General features: G+C 42.7%; 2 protein-coding genes across 2 annotated transcripts; one reads left to right on the top strand and one right to left on the bottom strand.

The window, feature by feature from the left end:
• Nucleotides 1–848: 848 nt before the first annotated feature.
• LOC117742322 (tubulin-specific chaperone cofactor E-like protein) lies at nt 849–10,558 on the bottom strand. The gene is made up of 8 exons (XM_034549499.1): nt 10,481–10,558; nt 8,539–8,681; nt 8,281–8,420; nt 7,985–8,166; nt 7,118–7,374; nt 6,876–7,002; nt 6,635–6,751; nt 849–3,901 (listed from the first exon to the last, which is right to left on the bottom strand). Exons 2-8 carry the CDS (start codon nt 8,669–8,671, stop codon nt 3,556–3,558), a joined length of 1,302 nt encoding a protein of 433 aa, XP_034405390.1. The 5' UTR covers nt 8,672–8,681; nt 10,481–10,558; the 3' UTR covers nt 849–3,555.
• A 2,041-nt stretch (nt 10,559–12,599) lies between these two features.
• Nucleotides 12,600–18,974, top strand: plekhb1 (pleckstrin homology domain containing B1). Its single transcript, XM_034550837.1, has 6 exons — nt 12,600–12,792; nt 15,272–15,424; nt 16,730–16,832; nt 16,997–17,036; nt 17,117–17,207; nt 18,841–18,974. Exons 1-6 carry the CDS (start codon nt 12,756–12,758, stop codon nt 18,972–18,974), a joined length of 558 nt encoding a protein of 185 aa, XP_034406728.1. The 5' UTR covers nt 12,600–12,755.
• The last annotated feature ends 613 nt before the right edge of the window (nt 18,975–19,587 follow it).

The following is a 19,587-nucleotide window of genomic DNA, read 5'->3' as shown; positions in this document are numbered from 1 at the left end:
AACCGGCATTAGGAATCACCCTTTGGGGACATACATGTCGGCTCATCCAATAGCTGTCAAGACATTTCACCATCGTTAAAAAGTGTCAACCCTATGGTGGCGCTACAGTCAATGCCAGGGAATCAGAAGACCACCGAAGATGCCCGAGGAAGTGGGGATTCCCTCATTTTAGGACCAACAAGGAACACTTTTGGAGATGGGTGGTCATAGATATCTCACACAGGATTAGAGCTGCTGGAAGAGAAGGAGGGGGAAAATAGAGGGAATGGCCCAGAAACACAACACCGCCTGACACGTAAGGAATGGACTTTTTGCAGCTCCACTAAAGCCCGCCTGCCAGAATGAGAGAAGATCCGCAGAATACCGCCTTCTCCCCTTGCCAAGCGTTCGGCCTGTTAAACCGAGCTGTGCGTGCCGAGCACGTGCACATTCTGCCTGTAACGTGACGCTCTCGTCTTCCAATGAAGACCGTGAAAACAGTACACAGGTGACACGTAAGCAGGCCAATTCATTTACACCAGGTGCTTTATTATTGTACTAATTTAGTCTGAATATTTGTATTCAGTTATTGAAACGATGCAGTGATGTGTGTTTGTTAAGTGTTTGTTTCCCTTTGATAGTTTGGATAAAGATGATTGATCCCCGATCCCCAGAGGATTAATTCTAATGAATTTAGTGAATCTTATCTCTCAACTAGCAGCGACATCCACTGAAAACGTCACGGTCCATGAAATCATACAGTACCTCTGAACAGTGTTCAGCACAGTTCATTGGTTCTTCTCATCGAATGCAGCGTGGCCTCATTAACAGCCGACCAGTACAAGCAGACACGAGATGTAAAACTGGAATAAGCTGAAATAATTATAATTTATTCCTTAAAGAGAAGTGAAAGCGAGGTGTAGTAGATATGGCACGATGAGCTCGAGAATGGAAGAAAAAAGAAGCACCATTATAAATATTTAGATAAACATTTGAGAAGGGACAGAAAAAACAAAACATGATAAAGTAACACAACAACAACAAAGAGTCAACTGATTTATAGATTATCAACTATCTTTTGTATTTTAAAATCGTTAAATAATATTTGTATTTGGTATTACTGAAGGATAAACGTGAGGGTGACAGGTGCACAAATAAAACAATAATTCAGAATTACAAATGCCCACAAACAACACTGTTTTCCCTGGAACGAAGCATCTCGTACACATTTTTAAATCAAACATAAAAGAAATATCAGAACATGCAAACCACCAATACATCCAATATTACTTTAGAAAAGAAAAATGCTTTACGCTTATCCCATTACTTCCTGTGTACGCACTAGAGATGTTCTGACACCATCTTTACACCCCCCCCCCCCCCATCCCCCCCTGTCAAGTAATTCCCACTCATATATCCATTACATATTCCTATCAAAACATATCTTTCAAACAACTGTAATATACAAGTGTCTTGTTTGCAAGATTACATTTAAACACATCAGGATATTATTTACTTTTGCCCAAGACTACATTGTTACTGAATAGAGTTTGAACGAATTATAGTGGAACTCAATGCGACCTCCATCAACGTGAGTTGTTCTCTCTGTTGCTCTCCAGACGGCACTGCAAGGCTGCCACAGGTCGACGGCGGCCATTTTCACACACTTTTGGTAACAGAAAGCTGACCTTCACTTATTAAGTGTGTTCGAGAAGAAAAAAAAAACATTTTTATTCCTCAACTCACATCAAGCAGCGGGATTTCACAACACGGCAATGTTTAAAATCAGCCCGGACATGTCCATGTCTGTCTTTGGACTATGAGAATAAACCCGAGTGATTATTTGTACGACGTCGTACATGCACCGTTTATGTTCATAAATATACGCCGCGAGCAACATCTGTACTCGTGCTCTCAACCTAACTTCTGTCAGGATTTGGGGGATCACGACAATCTGCACGCAGAAGGGCTACACAATTAATCCCAATATTAATGCATGATCACAATTTGGGCTTCCGGAAATGACTTAAATTAACGTTTTAAATGACGTTTTAAAACGCGAGCTCCGCTCACAAAAAAATTAAGTGCTTCCTTTGCTCACCGCCAAGATGTTTTGGCTTCAAGTCTGTGGAAGTCTCCGGCCAGCATGTGGACAACTGTGCTAGCCTTGATAGTGTATTTTTACTCACTATTCCCATGGGCCAATTTAGTGAGGCCTGACAAGGTTCTGAGAAGTTTCAGGTTCTGAGAAACCCCAGGCTGCTAAATTTCCGCAGTGAAAGAGGCCGTCAGAAAGTGGTCACGCGTATTTCTCTAAGTTTTGAAAACAACCGATGCCAATGTGAGCCAACGGAGAAAGGTTCACGACCCCACGTCCTGGGAAACAACGGACACTGGCAGTGTCAGGTGTGTTAGACGGATGTGGAGGAGAGACTGAGGTGAACGGGTGAGGGACGAGAACCCGTGTGTGGTTACCATACCGACTGGGCCTCAACGTTTTCCCAGCTGAGAGAGCTGCTCCATTCATGGGGCCGGACGGCCAGAAGACCTGCGGTAACTTGAGCATCGACGCTCCTTCTCTCCTCCGTCCCAGACCCCCGAGCTCCACTCGTCTGGAACCGAGCAGCAGCTGCGCTTCCAGCTCGGGTTCATCCCCGGCTATTTCCCTGCTATCAAGAGTCATGTTGGAAAGAGAGGGATCTGAGTGATGGGAAAGAGTCTTTTTAAAAAACGGACATAGACGCGCATGCACGTCAAGTCAGCTTGGCTGCTGCATGATTAGGATTCATTGTTTGCCATTGTTCTGGCTTTACAGGAGTAGGTTGAATGATTTTCACTGCAACTAAATTCTCGCCGAGCACAAAAACTTGCACTGTTCATAGTTCACTGTTAACAAGCCTCAGACGAATCTTGTATTGACACAAAATTAATGGGAAAATGGAGCGAAAGCATCTTAGAGCTGCTGATTATGAGGCAGAAAAGCATTTTTTGGAAACCCAACGAGCAGTGAAACCACAGAACGTATGCACACAGCAGCTGGGATTGTTTGAAAACCTTATTTTCATCAGAACTTGTGTGTCATCTATTTGTTTTGTCACTCAATCAACGTGTGTTACTCCTCAAATAATTGGCACAAGCAAGGGGAAGTTTGTTCCTCCTAAAATCTCAAATCTCATCAGAAAAACGCCTTCATTATAAAATAGAATTTCTTTAAATCAATGTGCAAATTGTGCAGTGAGTTGGCAATTATGGCAGTTGTTTGTTTTTCTTCCAGGACTGTTTGCATTATGTCTAGATTTGCATAACAATGTTCATAATTGAGCTGTAAACTGCAGTCAAGCACCACAGAAATGTGCCACTCAAATAGATACAAGCTTTGTGAATGTGGCACTCCTATGTACAAATAGACTATTATTACTGTTACTATTACTATATATTATTATTATGTATAGATTTGTTCAGTGTGGTGGACAGCGATCGTCTCTACATTCAAGGCTGAAAAAATTCACCTTTTCTTTTTTAATCTAAAAACGGCTCAAGTCAAAGTAAGTCCTGAAGACCAGAGAGCCTCCGGACTCAAAGATCTGAGGAGCTGCAGCAACCTTCGACTTTGGGCACAACAAGAATCTCATCCCCATCTCGGATGCTGTAGGAATGGAGGGCCCGGCTGCCGCACTTCAACTCCTCGGGTCCCACGACCGAAGACATCTCCCGGTTGATGTAGAAGAGCCTGATCCTATTGGTGGGCAGCTGCAGCAGAGCTCGGAGGTGTTTCTTTAGGTCGCCCACCGTCTGCTCCAGGTGGAGGCTGACGGCCTCCACCCGCTCACCCCAGCGAACGTCCACCGTGGTGCTGCGGGGGCTCAGGTCCACCTCCGCCAGCGGGGCCAACTGACCATACTTGGACACAAGGGTGTGGTACCTGGGGAGGAAGCATGTCAGATCACTGGTTCAGGGTTGTTGTTGTAAAGACTACTGAATAGAAACAGGGAAAAATACATGTTGAATTGTAACCTGTTTCGGGGCATCGTGTGCCAGTAAGAATGGGATTATGTTATCCTTTAAAAAGTTATTGTGGTCAATATCTGCTCATTCGAGTAAAATGTTGCAAAAGTTCTTTCTCTCCATGTGTAAGCACAAAGCTCGGGTCTGTAAGCACCTAGCCTAGCTTAGCATAAGGACTGGAAGCAGGGGGGTAAACACGTACCTGTGAGTGTGTGTGTGTGTGTGTGTGTGTATGTGTGTGTTCAGAGGCACTGAGTTCTCTGCCTCTTGCTTGCCGTGAGAAAGCTCTCAGCCACCTCAGGGGAATGCGTTTTGAGATAAGGACCCGGGAACGATTAAATAAAATCCAGGAGAAAAGGCCCTGTGCTTTCAAAGCTACTGTAACAGCTGGGCCAATCAAAGCAATTCCCCTCTCCTCCCCGACAAAGCCGAACCCCCTGGCTTGGGGTTTCTGGCCAAAACTTGTGGCCCACCGTGGGAATTCTCCTCTAAGGCCAGAGCGCACAAAGTGCCATTCTAAGAGAGGCTATTTAGCTAAAAAAAAAAAAAAAAGGCTTTATTTAAAAAAAAAAAAATGGTATAATGGACCAAATAACGCTGCAGGTACAAGTCAGCATTCCAGTTCTTCTTTCAAGCATTCTTCGATAATGAGGAGTAAAGTAGCTGAAAAACAGCTTGCGGCGCCGATGCAGACACTACCTGGCATCCTCCCTCATTCTCTCCTTTCTGCAGCCCTCTGGTTGAAAGATAACCTGCTTTAAAAGTATAAATGTCCATGGCCCCTCTTCCCTCCCATGCCGGCCTTCAATATCCACTGTTCCAGGTCCAGCGTCCCTTTCAGTCCGTCTCTACACATTCTACTGGATACTCTCTTTCACTTATTCCTTGCTACTAATCCTCTATGTCAACCAAAGCATTTATTTCTGTTTCCCACAACCCCTTTTACCCAGATTATTCACAATTCTCTGCACATCCTCAAGAGATTATTGAGGTGTTTCAGTCTCCACCGGTGTGATTTATGCGCTACTCAAAGCCAGGCTTGTTGTCAGATTAGTTCACTTGAGAGGCTGTGACCCACCATGCAGTGCTCTGATCTCTCTGGGTAGCAAGGCCAGAGCCCCATCCGAAGGGTAAGGGGATATCGGTGTGTTCACTGCTTAGCGAGTGTGTCCCGACACCCCCCGGAGCAGCCACATGCAGTCATGGCGATCCCTAACCTCGGACCCACACCGAGCACCTGGCTCCACGAACAGGAAGTGGCGATCGGAACTATGCAGCGGGACATGATACTATGTTGTGACGTGGTTTTAAAACACACCTCGGATCTTCACGTAAAAGGACTATTCTTTGCGGTAATAAAAAGTGATTCATAGCGAGCAGATCAGCTCCAGTGACATCAGAAATTAATCAATCTCTCAACTTAAGGTTTGAGGTTGACAGAGTATAGGTGTATACATGAAGAGGAAAAAAAAAAAATCAACCTGCTTGCTACCTTGTGTATCACTTTTCCAATCAGAGAATTCCCTGCACAAAGGACTCATTGAGCAGGGAGAGACTGGTGGCATTGTCTCCCAAAGGTTAGTTTCCCCCAGTCAGAGACTGCACCTTCCTTCACAACTCCCTCTCCAACATTCTGCCGAGGTTAAGTGGAATGCAGTCGGTGAGGAGCACTGGCAATTATTTGACCGCTGTCACCCCCCACCTCCTTTCCAAATATGATATCACATACTGTAAATGTATTGAGGACAAGGGGTGGGTTGTTGCTATTGTTACGACTTCACAGGTGTTCACTCACATATTCAGGCTCCTGATTCATATGAGCTATGAAGACAACAACTATCATTGTGTTGAATATCTGGTAGATACAAATACACACAAAGCGCCGCCTCACAGGGTCAATACATGCACACGGATTATTCTAGTTATGTTGAAAAGAAGACAGAATGTTAATAATTACACTTTCCATTTTTTAAAATCTTGCTTTTAATAAGTCTGTATCCTTTTATTGACTGTTACTGCAATATTTTAAATTGCATTCCCATTATTTATTGTATTTTAATGTTTGGTTTGCCATCTTTTAAGCTGTTCTTCTGGTGTAAACTGGATTATATGGAAGGTGCCATACAAGTAGTTCATTATAATTAATAGTTACGTTTAAAACCATCCGTGGCTGTGACTAAGTTACAATGCGTGTGCCTACTTTGATATTGATTGGTCATTCCAAACCAAAACTGATACAAATGAATACTTGGGGCATCACTGACCTGTTGCTTCACTTTGTAACATGCTACGTTAGTTCCACCTGGTTTAATAAAAGGCCAAATAAGGAGATAAATTATTTATTTTTTAAAATATGTTTTGCATTCCAGGGAGCAGGAAATGCTTTGACCCTTTCGGATGGATGTCCTTCCAGCGTGAAATGATTTGATATTACTATAAAAGTATTTTACATCGCAGAGCTCATCCCCACCGTAATACTGCATTGAAGCATGCGTTACAAACTGCTGATTGAGATGGAAGATATAACATTCAAGGGTGTGGAACTCTTGAAAAACTCATCAGCAATCACTGAGATTGCCTCTTAAAATTAAGGAGCACAGTGATAAACGTGTGCGACTGTATGACACAAGCACACTGCACGTCTAAGTACCTCTCAGGGCGTTCCTGTTGTGGGGAGTCCTGGTAGTAACGGATGAAAAGCCTCTCGGCATCCTCTCTCTCTCCATTTGACACTGAACTCCCATTCAGCAGCACGACAGATGGCAGCCTGCAGGCAGGGACATTTGTGAGTATGAGGATTAGACAGGAAATTAGAAAACATGCCGTCCTGCATGTGTAGGGTAACATGGGTTTGATGTGCGCGAGTGTGTGTGTGTGTGCGCCAGACTCACTGTGCTAAAAGGAAGCTACGTCTTTCGTGGGTGGTGTAAGGCTGCAATAAAGGAATCCCCTTCGCTTTGACCTCTTCCAGTTTAGGGAAGAAATTCAGCCTCTCAATGTCCTCCCATGTACTAAGCCCTGCATAACGCAACATCACAGAGTGTTAGTGCCACAGAAAATACTTAGTTCCCAGCATGCACTGAATACACGGTGAGATGAAAATGTTCACAGCCGTTCGCCGGCCCTCTCGGACCTGAGTTGTTGAGGTTGATGCTGCGCAGGTTGGGAAAGAGCCGCTGCAGTGCATCATGGGTGTCACCCACAGAGCCCACACTGTTATTGGCCAGAACCAGTGTTCTCAGACTCGGGTACATCTGCCCAAACTTCCGCACTTCTGCCCATTCCTGCAGCTGGTTGTCTGCGATCTGCAGCAGGCGTAGAGACGGACAGGAGGTCTGGGACTCGGACACAGTGTTGTAGCCATTCAGGCACAGGAAAAGCTCCTCCAGCCTGCAGGATGAGGCGAGTTGGTTCAGGATGACAAATACAACAATGTTTTCTGGACGAATCTGCGTCTCTTAAAATAATGTTGTGGTCATTTTGTGTTTCTCTTGCGCTTACATCCTCACATAAAAGGGTGTGTGTTTGCATCTGCATAGTCATGCTGTTATTCTAGACCCCAAACTAACAGTGTGTCAGTCCAGACCTATGCCCATTTGTTCCTGATGAAAATGCCAAAGAAAAAAAAAAAGGTTTACAAATTTGTAGTTTCAAAAGCAACTTCATCTGGGCTCTGCAGGTTTCTGCAAACAGTATTTAAAAGACACTTACATGGACACTCTGAGGGCTGAGTACTTATGTAGGTCACGTAGATGCGTCATAATTAAATTGAGCCCGCGTCATAACCAGTTAAAAGTTCCTCGAAGTACATTTTCAAAGCTCTTGTGAGTATTCACAGCAGCAGAGAGGTGACTGTGTGTTACTATCTTTGGACACGATCACCGTGGTAGAATAGATGCAATAAAAATAAACAAGGACAAACATCTGTTGTATATTCCGGTCTTAATACGTCATTCTATTAACAACCCACAGGCAACGTTTACGCGCTTGCGTCACTTACTCGGGTGTGTGTTTTGTGAGCGTGTGCACGGTGTCCCAGCTGATGTGTGTGTTGATGAGGACAAGTTGTCGGACCCTGGGGAACACCTCCGCCATGCTGGGCTCCAGCTCTATGCCGCTCAGAGGGTTCATGCTCAGATTGAGGAAGTCCAGGCGGGGGATGTTGGAAACAATGTCGCAGATCTGGAAACCCACAAGCATTAACACAACAACAACAACAACAACACCGTAGAGCAAACTTCTGTCTATATCACTGTAAATAAAACTCTCTGTGGTATGTCTTTGAAGGGCACCCACCTCGGTCCAGTCGTTAAGTTGATTGTGGGACAGGTCCAGCTCGACCACATGGGCACAGAAAGCTGCAATGTCGGACCTGTCTCCAGCTTTTCGGATCCCATAATCACTCAGAACCAGGATGCTCGGCACGAACAGGCGATCTGCAAACAAACTTAGTCAGTTAAGCAAACTTCAGGAGCTTTTTGATATGTAAATGTAATCAATGTCCTGGTGATCATAATCATGGGCTACATCATCCCAGCAGCATTCATCCCTCACCTTTCACGGGGGATCCCGGTGGGCTGAGCATGACCACGACTCCTTGGCCGTAGGGGAAGTTCTCCGGGCTGTATTTCTCGCTGAGGACTTGGACGAAGGTGCGCACCTCCTCCTCATCAGAGGACGACTCCATGGTCCCAGCCCTGAGGAGGTATGCGAGGGAAGGAAGAGGGTGCAAAACAACGCAGTCAGTTAACTCCATCAGGCTCTAATTTCTATTTCACCACCATTACGGCGACTTAGAGGGCTTTTTACAAAATCACGAGACAAAATGTACGATTATCCAGATAATGGAAAGTCACCGAGATCAAACAGAAGAAAAAAAACACTGTACTTATTGTCATGTAAAATGTGTTATTCTTGCTATATTTATTCCATTAAAGCTTGATTCCATCTGCGTTGTTTTTCCCCCCGCGGAATTATCAAAAAGGCAGTGACGAAGGTTACCAAAGCAAGCTAATCAATAAGGTTATGGATAATGTCCACACTACCACTAGCCGAGTCCACGTTAGTGGGGTGGATGTTTACTGTTTACTGTTTTTGACTCGTGGCGTTGAAGAGAAGCAATGTTACGGCTCAAAAACACTACTGCGAAGCTAGAGAATGATATAAATACCTTAAAAACAAACAACAACAACGGAGGATTAATATTACTTGTTGCCTGTTTGGCAAAGCATTGCTACAACTTCCCTGAGGAATGAAAAGTAGAATAGAAGGTGGCAGTCGTGTAGTGACAGTATCATCATTAATAAGTAGTATAGGAGCCGTATCACTAGTGATGTAGACATTAAAAGTAGTTCAGCCAAAGTCATGTTTCCTGATGTAATGCTCTCTGATCAGCCTTATCAGTTTCAGATAAACGGGGTCTGATCATCTCAAAAACTCGGCCCGCCCGAGGAGGTGTGTTTAATAAATGTTTGAGCGTTACGAGTCCGTCTGATGTTTCTGTCGTGGATCGTTTCTTGTTTCTCAGCTCTGATGTAGCAGAGACCAAAGGAAAGGCTGTTTTCAACTACACATCACATCACATCTCCCCTGGCCGCCGATGTTGTCGACAGCTTTGATGAAATGATAAGAACAACGACAACAAACAAAAAGGGAGAAAAAAAAATGAGAGCTATTTGTGGGTTTGGGAACCAGAGAAAGCCAATTTATTCATGCAAATATAGAGTTGCATGGTATATTAATGAGAGCAAATGAATGAAACTTGCATTAAAAGGCTGACAAAAGAGATGGTAACTTTAGAGTGACACATGTTTTATGAACATATGCCAAGACCAGGTTGATATTCTCCATTATAAAAAGAAAACGCATCTATTTATAATCTATCTACATGTTACAATTTCTCGCGTCACCGGTTACGCTTCCTGTGTATCTTACACAGAAACCATTGTTTATCAATTATTCCAAGTCATTTTCAAGTTATTTCTCCTGATAAGAGTTCAACTTTTTGTTAACTACTCGCCGCTGCCCTCCGCGGTGTTTTAAACATGAACAAAATAGTGCGTTATTGACAAATTCATGCCCGCAATTAAATAGCGATAACTATTAATGCACATTTTATATAGACTAACTATAGCAAGCGAGGACAGTTTAACCAACAGGTTTTACGAGTGTTATTTTTTGGGGACGTACGACCGAGGCCAGGTCGCACAATGTCGCTAATATATACAAAGTAACGATTTTAACATGTTACAAAAGCAGCGCAGGGTCACGCGCATCCATTTCACAGGCGAACGAGCTCGCGACAGTCCGTTGGAGTCGATCTTCGAAAAGGTGTGCAGCGTCGCTACACCTTTCACCTCCACCTCCGGGTGAAGGCGTTGAGATGGGTTTTTTTCCCACTCGTCGTCATCACGGCTCACCGAGCCAACGTCGCGTGCAACTATTCACGTTGTATTTCGCAACCGACACGGTGTTTATGCGAGACCGTTGCACTCACCGTCCTCGCGCGGAACCCCACTCGGTGCTGCTTTGTTTTTGTTGTTCTTCGGTTAGTTGACAGTTTAGGACACGCCCACTTTGCAGGAAGTGACGTCGTTTAAATGGCTTGTTTTTTCCCGTCTGCACTCCTGTACAAACTTTTTCAAAAACTATGCTCGCGTTATATTTAAAGCTTTAAAGAGAGTCTGCGATTTTACTGCAAACATAAATAAATAATAATAATAATGAAGAGTACTGTGGTTTAAAATATAATTTAAGAAAATTAAGATATAATTAAGTGTAAACTTAAAACATTAGTTTCACCTCACCATGTATTATTTCGGACATGTAACAAATAAGAAAATAAAAAGAATAACGAATAAAATGGGCAGTAACCATACACAGTAAGAAACTAAATAAAAACATATCCACAAAAAAAATGTATATATTAATAATAAATGAATGGATTATAAAAATAACTTAAATTGTCACAAAGAATCAGTAAAAAACAAAATATAAAATATATTTTCACAGCTGAAATGTATAGTTTAAAATAATTTCACCAATAATATAAATGGTTCATGACATTTAAAATAACATTTACAGAATTATGCATGATGTATGAAAGAGACCTCTTCGGGAGAGGATGCAATTTCCCAGGTTAATTAAAAGTTACAATGACAAAATCATTACATTTGGCTCATAAGTCACTAAGTACACTGATCTTTGACGGCCATATAAACAGTTAAGACATAAAAATAGAAAAGTAGCTGTTTTCATCATTTCACCAAATACAGAAAGATGTTTGTAGTCTAAGTTTGACATGTATTTATTTATTTTTGACTTACTTTAGAATGAGTCAGAGCTGACATATTGGACTGAGGCATTAATGGAATGGAATAGGTCTATCCCACATGCTGCCACCAGATGGCAGTGTTGTGTAGAGGGAACATGATCAGTTTGATCTTCCTGTTTTCCTTCATCCATTTGACGTCCTAAAGGGTTTATGGTTCTCCAGACTCCATTAGATTCTCCGTCTCTTTTAAGAATTTGGGCTTTCTCTGGATAGTTAGCTGTGTCATAGTTCATTTAAAGAGTTAATAGACATTTATTTAGAAAGATCCAAAGTTTGTTTTTGGAGAAGATATGTGATATCACCAAGATAAAGCTACAATAGGTATATTGTTGTCCTATCTAAACAGCCCACATATGTATTAAAATGTCTGTTTTATTTTTGTTTCTATATTATGTCCAACACCACCATGTTCCAAACTGGCAGCCATTATTAAACAATAAATAACATTTTTAATTCGATGTTGTTGTTCAATTCCCGACGGTCCTTGAACGAATCGTGTGAATTTCTCGGTCAGGAAAATAACAACATCGAAATTGTGATATTTGGTTAAACTTGTGTGCAAGACTTACATTCTTTTAAAAGAAATTAGAAACTAACTAAGACATTTTTTTCTTCTTTTTTTGCATTTTTAATGAAATAATAATGCATGTGTTTTACGACACAAAAATACATTTGATTTCTCCCTACTTCTAACCCTGGGGTTCACAATATTATAATAAAAGATTTGTTTGTCCAAATTTGTCAGATAGTCCGATAAAAAGCTCTTTACACAATGCATCTCTCGGATGAGTTTGACAGTTATTTCACTGCAGACAATGACCTTAAACTGAATTAAGAATTCACTCTAAATAGACAATCAGGTGACTCTTCGACTTTTTTTTTCTGAAGCTATAAAAGGAAATGATGTCACCGGCGTGTCACGGGCCGCCCTGCCGACATCTTGCGAAGCCTCTCATAACTGACCCCTGGCTAATCCTCATGTGGTTATTTATGTGCAGGGATGAACTTGTAAAAGCGTGCAATAAACGTGCACATTAATGAATGGGACAAGGCTCACATGAGGTTAGTTTATGAGCATGAAACAAGAGTATTTCATCAATATAAACACGGTGTGGCACACTGCGCCAGAGTCAACAAGACAAATCAGTCCAGAAGGAGTGAGGAAGAGGAGAAGGGATATGAAGGGGAGTGGCCAAGCACTCCTAATCCAGAATGATCCTAGTGAGTCAGCCTTAGTCCACATTAATCTGCCAGAACCTTGCTGTCTGGGGGACGGAGGGAATGTAAACAGAGTCAGGAGTCCACAACCAGCTGCTTTTTTTTACTCTTGTTTCAACACCAACAACTTAATTTTCTCCTTTTTTGCCGCTACTGGATTGTCTTCATTATTAAATCACAGGGACTGGGACAACAACAACAACAACAACAACAACAACACATGGCGCTCCTGAGGTCAGGCTGGCTGTGGAGACAAAGTGAGTAGAGACTGGATGTACGGCTTTCAAGGGAAGGGTGATAGACAGATTATATACTTATAAAACATACTTTTATAAGGGCGCAGTACCAGTAGCTCTAACGTGAGGATTCTCAGTTTGTTTACTCTCCCTCTCTTAACATTATAGTTATTTTTTCTTCTTAAAATTGCAATTTGGACACACCAATTTCTGGCTTTCTGCATCTGATTGACACTAGGCCTGTCACGAGCGATCCCAAAACAGTCGTCGTCGACAACACTGGATAGTTGCAATAATAATAATAGTAATAATGCATTTAATTTATATAGCGCTTTTCATAATACTCAAAGACACTTCACATGATTAAAACATCCTAAAAGCTAAAAATAAATAAATAAGAATAGCTAAAATACAGGTAAAACAAATAAAACAAATAAATCGGGACTTTGAGTCGCTCGGACCCTGATAAGAAAACAAAAACAAAAAAACAAACAATCACACATTAAAAGCAGCTCTGAACAGGTGGGTTTTGATTTGCGATTTGAATGAGGAAAGATCAGTGCAGTCTCGAATGAGTTTGGGGAGAGAGTTCCAGAGGGAGGGGGCAGATATAGAGAAGGCTCTGTCACCCCACGTCCGGTGCTTGGTCCTATGTGGGATGGACAGGTAGATCGGCATCAGAGGAGCGGAGCTGACGGGATGGAGTGTGGTGGTGGAGCAGGTCGGTGAGGTAGGAGGGGGCCTGATTATGGAGGGCTTTGTGAGTGAGGAGAAGGATTTTGTATTGGATCCGTTGTGGGACGGGGAGCCAGTGAAGGCTCTGGAGAACAGGGGTGATGTGATCACGGGAACAGGAGTGGGTGAGCAGGCGAGCAGCAGAGTTCTGGATGTATTGGAGTTTGTTTAGGATTTTGGAAAATGTGCCATAAAGAATACTATTGCAATAGTCAATTCTGGAGGTGATGAAGGCGTTGGATTAAAGTTTCAGCAGCAGATGAGGAAAGTGATGGGCGGAGACGGGCTGAGATGTTTTTTAGGTGGAAGAAGGAGGTTCTGGTGATTTGTTTGATGTGATGTTCAAATGAGAGGTTGCTGTCAAACATGACTCCGAGGTTCCGGATGTGAGGGGAGGGAGACAGTGGAGTTGTCAATGGTGAGGCAGAAGTTGTGACTGGTTTTGGTGAGAGATTTGGGGCCGATGATGATCATATCCGATTTATCACAGTTGAGTTTGAGAAAGTTGGTTTGGATCCATTAATTAATGTCAGTGAGGCAGTTGGTCAGAGTGGAGTGAGTAGTAGTGGTAATGGCTTTTGTGGAGATGTAGAGCTGGACATCATCAGCGTAGCAGTGGCAGAGGAGACCGTGATGACGTATGATGTTTCCAAGAGGGAGCAGGTAGAGGATGAACAGAAGAGGACCAAGCACCGAACCCTGGGGGACGCCCTGAGACAGAGGAGCAGTGGAGGAGGTGCAGTTGTTGATGCTGATAAATTGTTGTCTGTTTGTTAGATATGATTTGAGCCAGGAGAGAGCAGTTCCGGTGATGTTGAGGGACGATTCGAGGCGGGAGAGAAGGATGTTGTGGTTGATGGTGTCGAAGGCTGCAGTGAGATCCAGGAGAAGGAGAATGTTGAGGTGGCCAGAGTCTGAGGAGAGGAGGAGGTCATTGGTGACTTTGAGAAGGGCAATAGCATCTTGCTGCTGGACAGCACACACACACACACACACACACACACAAGAGAGAGAGAGAGAGAGACGCACACACACACACACACGCTGGCAGCTTATGGAACGCACTTATTTCTGGCTAAAGAACGTCACGATGGCGGGGAGGAGAGCTGCCACACACCGACCTGTAACTCGCACAGCTACTCAGTTTTATTTAAATCTGAAAACATGTAAACGACAAAAAACATGGCGGCCGGCTCAGTGAAGAACACGCGCTCTTGTATGTCGATGTAAACCTAAACCGTGAGGTAAAAAAAGCTTTGAGTTTACAAAAACACAACGCTTCTCATGTTCAGGTCATTGTACGATCAAGAAAACGTGCTTTTTCATATTATAAGCCATTTTTGCCCATATGCTACACATACGTACGCATCAATGAAAACAAATCAGGTCAAATCAGCTGTTGTAAAACTACAACTTTCGTGACTAATCCCATTAATTGTGCCTGGCAATGCCTATTCAGTGGCTTACCCAGGACAGTCAATGGGAACGCACACCTCTTGAAAACAAACGCACACCTCTATGTGTGAGGTACTTATTGTCCAATCAATGCATGAGCTAGTTGTGAGCGTTTCTTTTTGAAATAGGATGAAGCAATGGAACTTTTCCCTTTTCACACAGCTTGAACCAAAAGAGGAGAAATCGACCAGTCAAGATGCTCGCATTGATCATAGTCCCGACTCGACAATTACGTGACCCTCGATGTTGAGCTCAGTGAACGGTCATCATTCTTACTCATCTTCCCACCTCCGTGTGTCTCCCCCGCTAGCTTCTGTCCTAAAACGCTGGAAGCTAAACTGGTGCGACCTCTGGATAGATGGCAGTCTTTGCTTCTACAAGACGGACAGCCGGCGAGAGTTGGAGCACCGCGTCAGCCTCAAGACGGCGTGTGTGGACGTGAGATCGGGCCTGGAGTGTCGAGGTAAAGCCAGCTGCCTTTAACCTTTTCAGCAAGTACACCTTTAAAAATAAATAAAATAAGTAATTGTTTTTTTTAATGCACTGATCAATTTTGATATTTTGGGTCTATTTGCTTCCTTAATGTTTTTTCAGACTAGAGGAAAGAAAACATCCATAATGCGCGTTAAGGTGCTTATTTTAATACACTTTTTAAGCGCAATTTAGCGTTACATAATTGATAATTAGCACATTTACACATAACATTTGGAATACAAAAGATAATTGAGGATATCCATTAGTCAATGTTATACCCTGTTAGCAGTGTCTTAGAAGTTTACGAAAAACATCTCTTTAAAAGGCTGTTTTTTCCCCCTTCCGGTTTTTACTGACATACACAGATTTATTAGTGTCTATTTTCTGAACCCTGTCAGCTAGCTAACAGACAGACAGGTTTATTTAATTTAATAATTAAAGAAATTGTAGCCGTGTGTGTGTGTTGTATTCAGAGTCCGTTTACTCATGATGCTATGATGCTTTTTAAGTTCCTCACAGGAGGAATTAAAAATGTCCTCATAAGTGATTTCAGGCCTTCAGCACATCCTCACAGTCACTGACGGGTGATTGAATTTAAAAACTGTAAAAAAAACAAAAAAAACACGTCCGATTGAACAGTGGAGTTGAACTAGCGCAAATAAAACTAGCTAGCGCAAATACAACTAGCTAGCGCTAAACTAGCACAAATACAACTAGCTAGCGCTAAACTAGCACAAATACAACTAGCTAGCGCTAAACCGGAAGAAACAAATACAACTGTGTTTGTTCAAGGAGAGGAAAATAGTACCGCATACAATAAGTGTTTAGTATGGAACTGGGACCCATGCTTCTGTTTGAGGATCGCTCTGCGGGGGCATTTAGCAGCCGAGCCGAGAACGAGAGCGTTTGACAGAACCAGGTGCCCCCGTGGAGAGCGAACCGCAGATCTTTCACCAAAGAAGCAAATGCTTTTTAAAGAAAAATCTAAAATGGTCTCACAAAAAAGAATAAGAAGAGCGAACCAAGTGTCTTCCATCGTGTAGATATCAGGTCCATGCAGATGTCCAGAGAGATTTTTAAATGGACCTCCAGTAAGAGTGTGAAAACATGACAATATGACGAAAGCTGTACTGATATCATTTAAATGGTATAAAATCTATATGACATCCAAAATGTACCATTTTATTGTACCCAACTGCACTTAATGTGTGATCTCCCATCTTTTCTTTGAGGTTTTTTGACTGACGGAAGACATAACACGAGTCGCTTCTTTAACCTGTTTTTGGTGCCGCAGGTGTGAGTCCACCGGAGAGTAATCCCAGGGAGAATCTCATTGTGGTTCAGCTCACAAGCGGCTCAACAGTCAACCTGTGTGCTAACAGCGAGGATGAATCCATGTAGGTACTCTCCCTTCAATTTACCAGGAGTGGCATGTTTTTTTCACAGTGTGGTATTAGTTCTTTTCCCTAAGAAATCTCAACGCTTCCTCCACCACATCCCTTTACAACCATCTGTCAGTGCTTCATTCTTGTTCATGTCTTTTTTTTTTCTTCTTCTTTAGAGCGTGGAAACTGACTCTGCTCGACACCAGGAGAAACCCAGTGAGTGATCCATTGTTCTCTGTGAGAGCCGAGACATAATCTGCTCCCTCTCGGTGATGCTAACGGTTTTCTTTCTGTAGGTGTTCACATACGACCCGTATGACGACTTCTACCAAGCTGTCCCCATCAACAGCTACCATACGGTCTACATCACGCCTGGAGCAGGACCAGGTACTTCTCCATAATGAACACAGGACACACCAAAGATAGCCTAAGTTAACACACACTCAACATATCTTTTAGGCCACCAACGAAAAAAGTATTCATTATTTCACCATCAGATTTACAACTTTGTGTTGGCGGGGAGAAAAAGCCAAACAAAAATATTTTTTTGCAGATTTGCAACAAGCTTTGTATCAATACAATATACAAATGAACAATGTTAAAACTCCCCTCCATGTTGTCAGTACACAAATTTCCCTTCCAGGTTTTAGGGAACACCACAGACATTTTTCTTTGGACATGTACCACAAATGTATTTGCTTTTTGCACCTTTCTACTTCATAAAAAAACATCTATCTCTGCTTTTATGTAACTGCAAAACATTTTAGAGGGCTTTTCTTTTTTGGTGCATTGGAGGAACCTTATGACCTCAGTATTTCTAAATCCCTGGTTACAGGCCTGGTATACAAATACAGTGTGTGTGTATGTATGTATGTATGTATGATTGTATTGTATCGCACTCATTCTGGTAACATGCCGGAGCCGCCTTATAATTATAATCAATATAAGTCACCCACATTTCATTGATGTAGGTGTCGACGTAGACTGCTAAAGGTTCACTTCTGTATAGTTCAACCCCGACCCATGTTTTAGTGTCTGAGTGACGAATGGGGACAACAATCGTTGTGAAGTTTCCCAGGAGGAGCGCCTCTAAACGGGGTTGCAACGTCACCGCTCAAGGCAACTGCGGAGAGACGAGTGCTGCTGTTGTCAGAGTAGTTTGTTGTGGTGGAGCACACAGAGCGGAGCTTAGTGCTCCCTAAAACATGTTCAATGTCACGGGTGAATATTAAGCTGATTTTGAAGTGGATGTGACGCAAGATTTCAGAACGAGGAGGCGTCTTATAGCGAGGCTCGGTTTGGCACACAAACAAACAGACTGGATCAAGCGAAAAAAAAGAGTAAATTTAAAAAATCCGGCGTGAAAAAACTCGTCTTTTTTTTCCATTAAGTTGTCAGAAACCATACTGGGTAAAAGAAAGTTTTTTTTTTTTCTATTATTACCTATTGGCACAAAAAAAAAACATAGGGAAATAGATATGGGGTCAGATCAGTTTCAATAATTGCAAATGCACACAGGGAGACTCAATTCAGTTTCAATTCAGTTTATTTTGTATAGCCCAATATCACAAATTACAAATTTGCCTCAGAGGGCTTTACAATCTGTACACATACGACATCCCTGTCCCAGGACCTCACATCGGATCAGGAAGAACTCCCCAAAAATAACCTTTGATAGGGAAAAAAGGGAAGAAACCTTTAGGAGAGCAACAGAGGAGGATCCCTCTCCCCGGATGGACTGACGCAATAGATGTCATGTGTACAGAATGAACAGCATTTACAAAGTTACATAAACACATGACATGAATATGACAGTACTCACAAATGCAAACACAAAGATTGCGAAAAGAACAATTCAGAAATATGTTCAGGTTGATAAACACCCTTTTATTGAGGGGGGGCATCAGATTTCTCTTCTCTTCAGATTTGGATTCGAGCTTCTCCCTCACTCTGATTTGCCGAACACGGATTCAGCGACCATGAACATCAAATGTGTCTTCCCTTTGTCTCTTCATCTCAGGAACCCACCAGGTGGTTGTTCAGAGGGACCCATTTGATGGAGTCTTGGAGCATCTGGCGCTGGGATTGCTGGCGGGCATGGCAGCGGGCACGGCAATGCGATCGTTCCTCTGGATGCCCTTCTTGTTCTGCTGAGAAGATCTCCATCACAGACACGGCCGCTACACTTGCATTGGAGGCCGGGGGCCGGGGGCCCAAGACGTCAGCACGAGGAGAACAACGCCCCAGAAGATGGAGGAATCTCGTCTGCTGTGACGACACGCTTTTCTTCATCTTCCTTTTCTTCTTCTTCTTATGTGCACTTTTGCATATGAGACTTAAGAAGCTGAAAAAGGATGCCACGTCATTGTACGTTGTCCCCGCTTGTGCATCACACTGAATTTTGTATCTGACCTTGTTTAATCTGCTGCGTGGATTTTACATCTTAATAGCTTGATAAAACTGGAGTCCGTAGTAGGAAATAAATTGATTATTATTGTTATTGTTTGGTTGCATACAACTAAATAACTATACTTTTTGAAACTGCTCTAGTTCGATAAAACAATCCCATCCCAGGGTCGGAGCTTTCAACCACAGTGTGATCACTGTTCTTCATCAGCTGATGGAGCTTCTGCAGTTGTCATGGTGATGGGTCTCTAATTATCATAGTAATGATGATGCAATCACCCCAGCAGACGGGGAGAAGGCATGAACTCTGTAGTTAAAATGATCCTGTAAATTGAATCTCCACAATTAAAAAAAGAAAGAA

The sequence above is a fragment of the Cyclopterus lumpus genome, chromosome 14 (genome assembly GCF_009769545.1).
Source record: "Cyclopterus lumpus isolate fCycLum1 chromosome 14, fCycLum1.pri, whole genome shotgun sequence".
NCBI lineage: Eukaryota > Metazoa > Chordata > Actinopteri > Perciformes > Cyclopteridae > Cyclopterus > Cyclopterus lumpus.
The sequence above is the reverse complement of the archived record's forward strand: the minus strand, read 5'-3'. Positions and strand labels throughout refer to the sequence as shown.

Coding starts and splice junctions, on each gene's coding strand:
- LOC117742322 (XM_034549499.1), bottom strand. CDS start 8,671: ATGGAGTCGTCCTCTGATGAGGAGGAGGTGCGCACCTTCGTCCAAGTC. Junction 8,421..8,538: donor ACCGGGATCCCCCGTGAAAG/GTGAGGGATGAA, acceptor GTTTGTTTGCAG/ATCGCCTGTTCGTGCCGAGC. Junction 7,003..7,117: donor CATCAACCTCAACAACTCAG/GTCCGAGAGGGC, acceptor TGCGTTATGCAG/GGCTTAGTACATGGGAGGAC.
- plekhb1 (XM_034550837.1), top strand. CDS start 12,756: ATGGCGCTCCTGAGGTCAGGCTGGCTGTGGAGACAAA. Junction 12,793..15,271: donor AGGCTGGCTGTGGAGACAAA/GTGAGTAGAGAC, acceptor CTCCCCCGCTAG/CTTCTGTCCTAAAACGCTGG. Junction 16,833..16,996: donor AACAGCGAGGATGAATCCAT/GTAGGTACTCTC, acceptor CTTCTTCTTTAG/AGCGTGGAAACTGACTCTGC.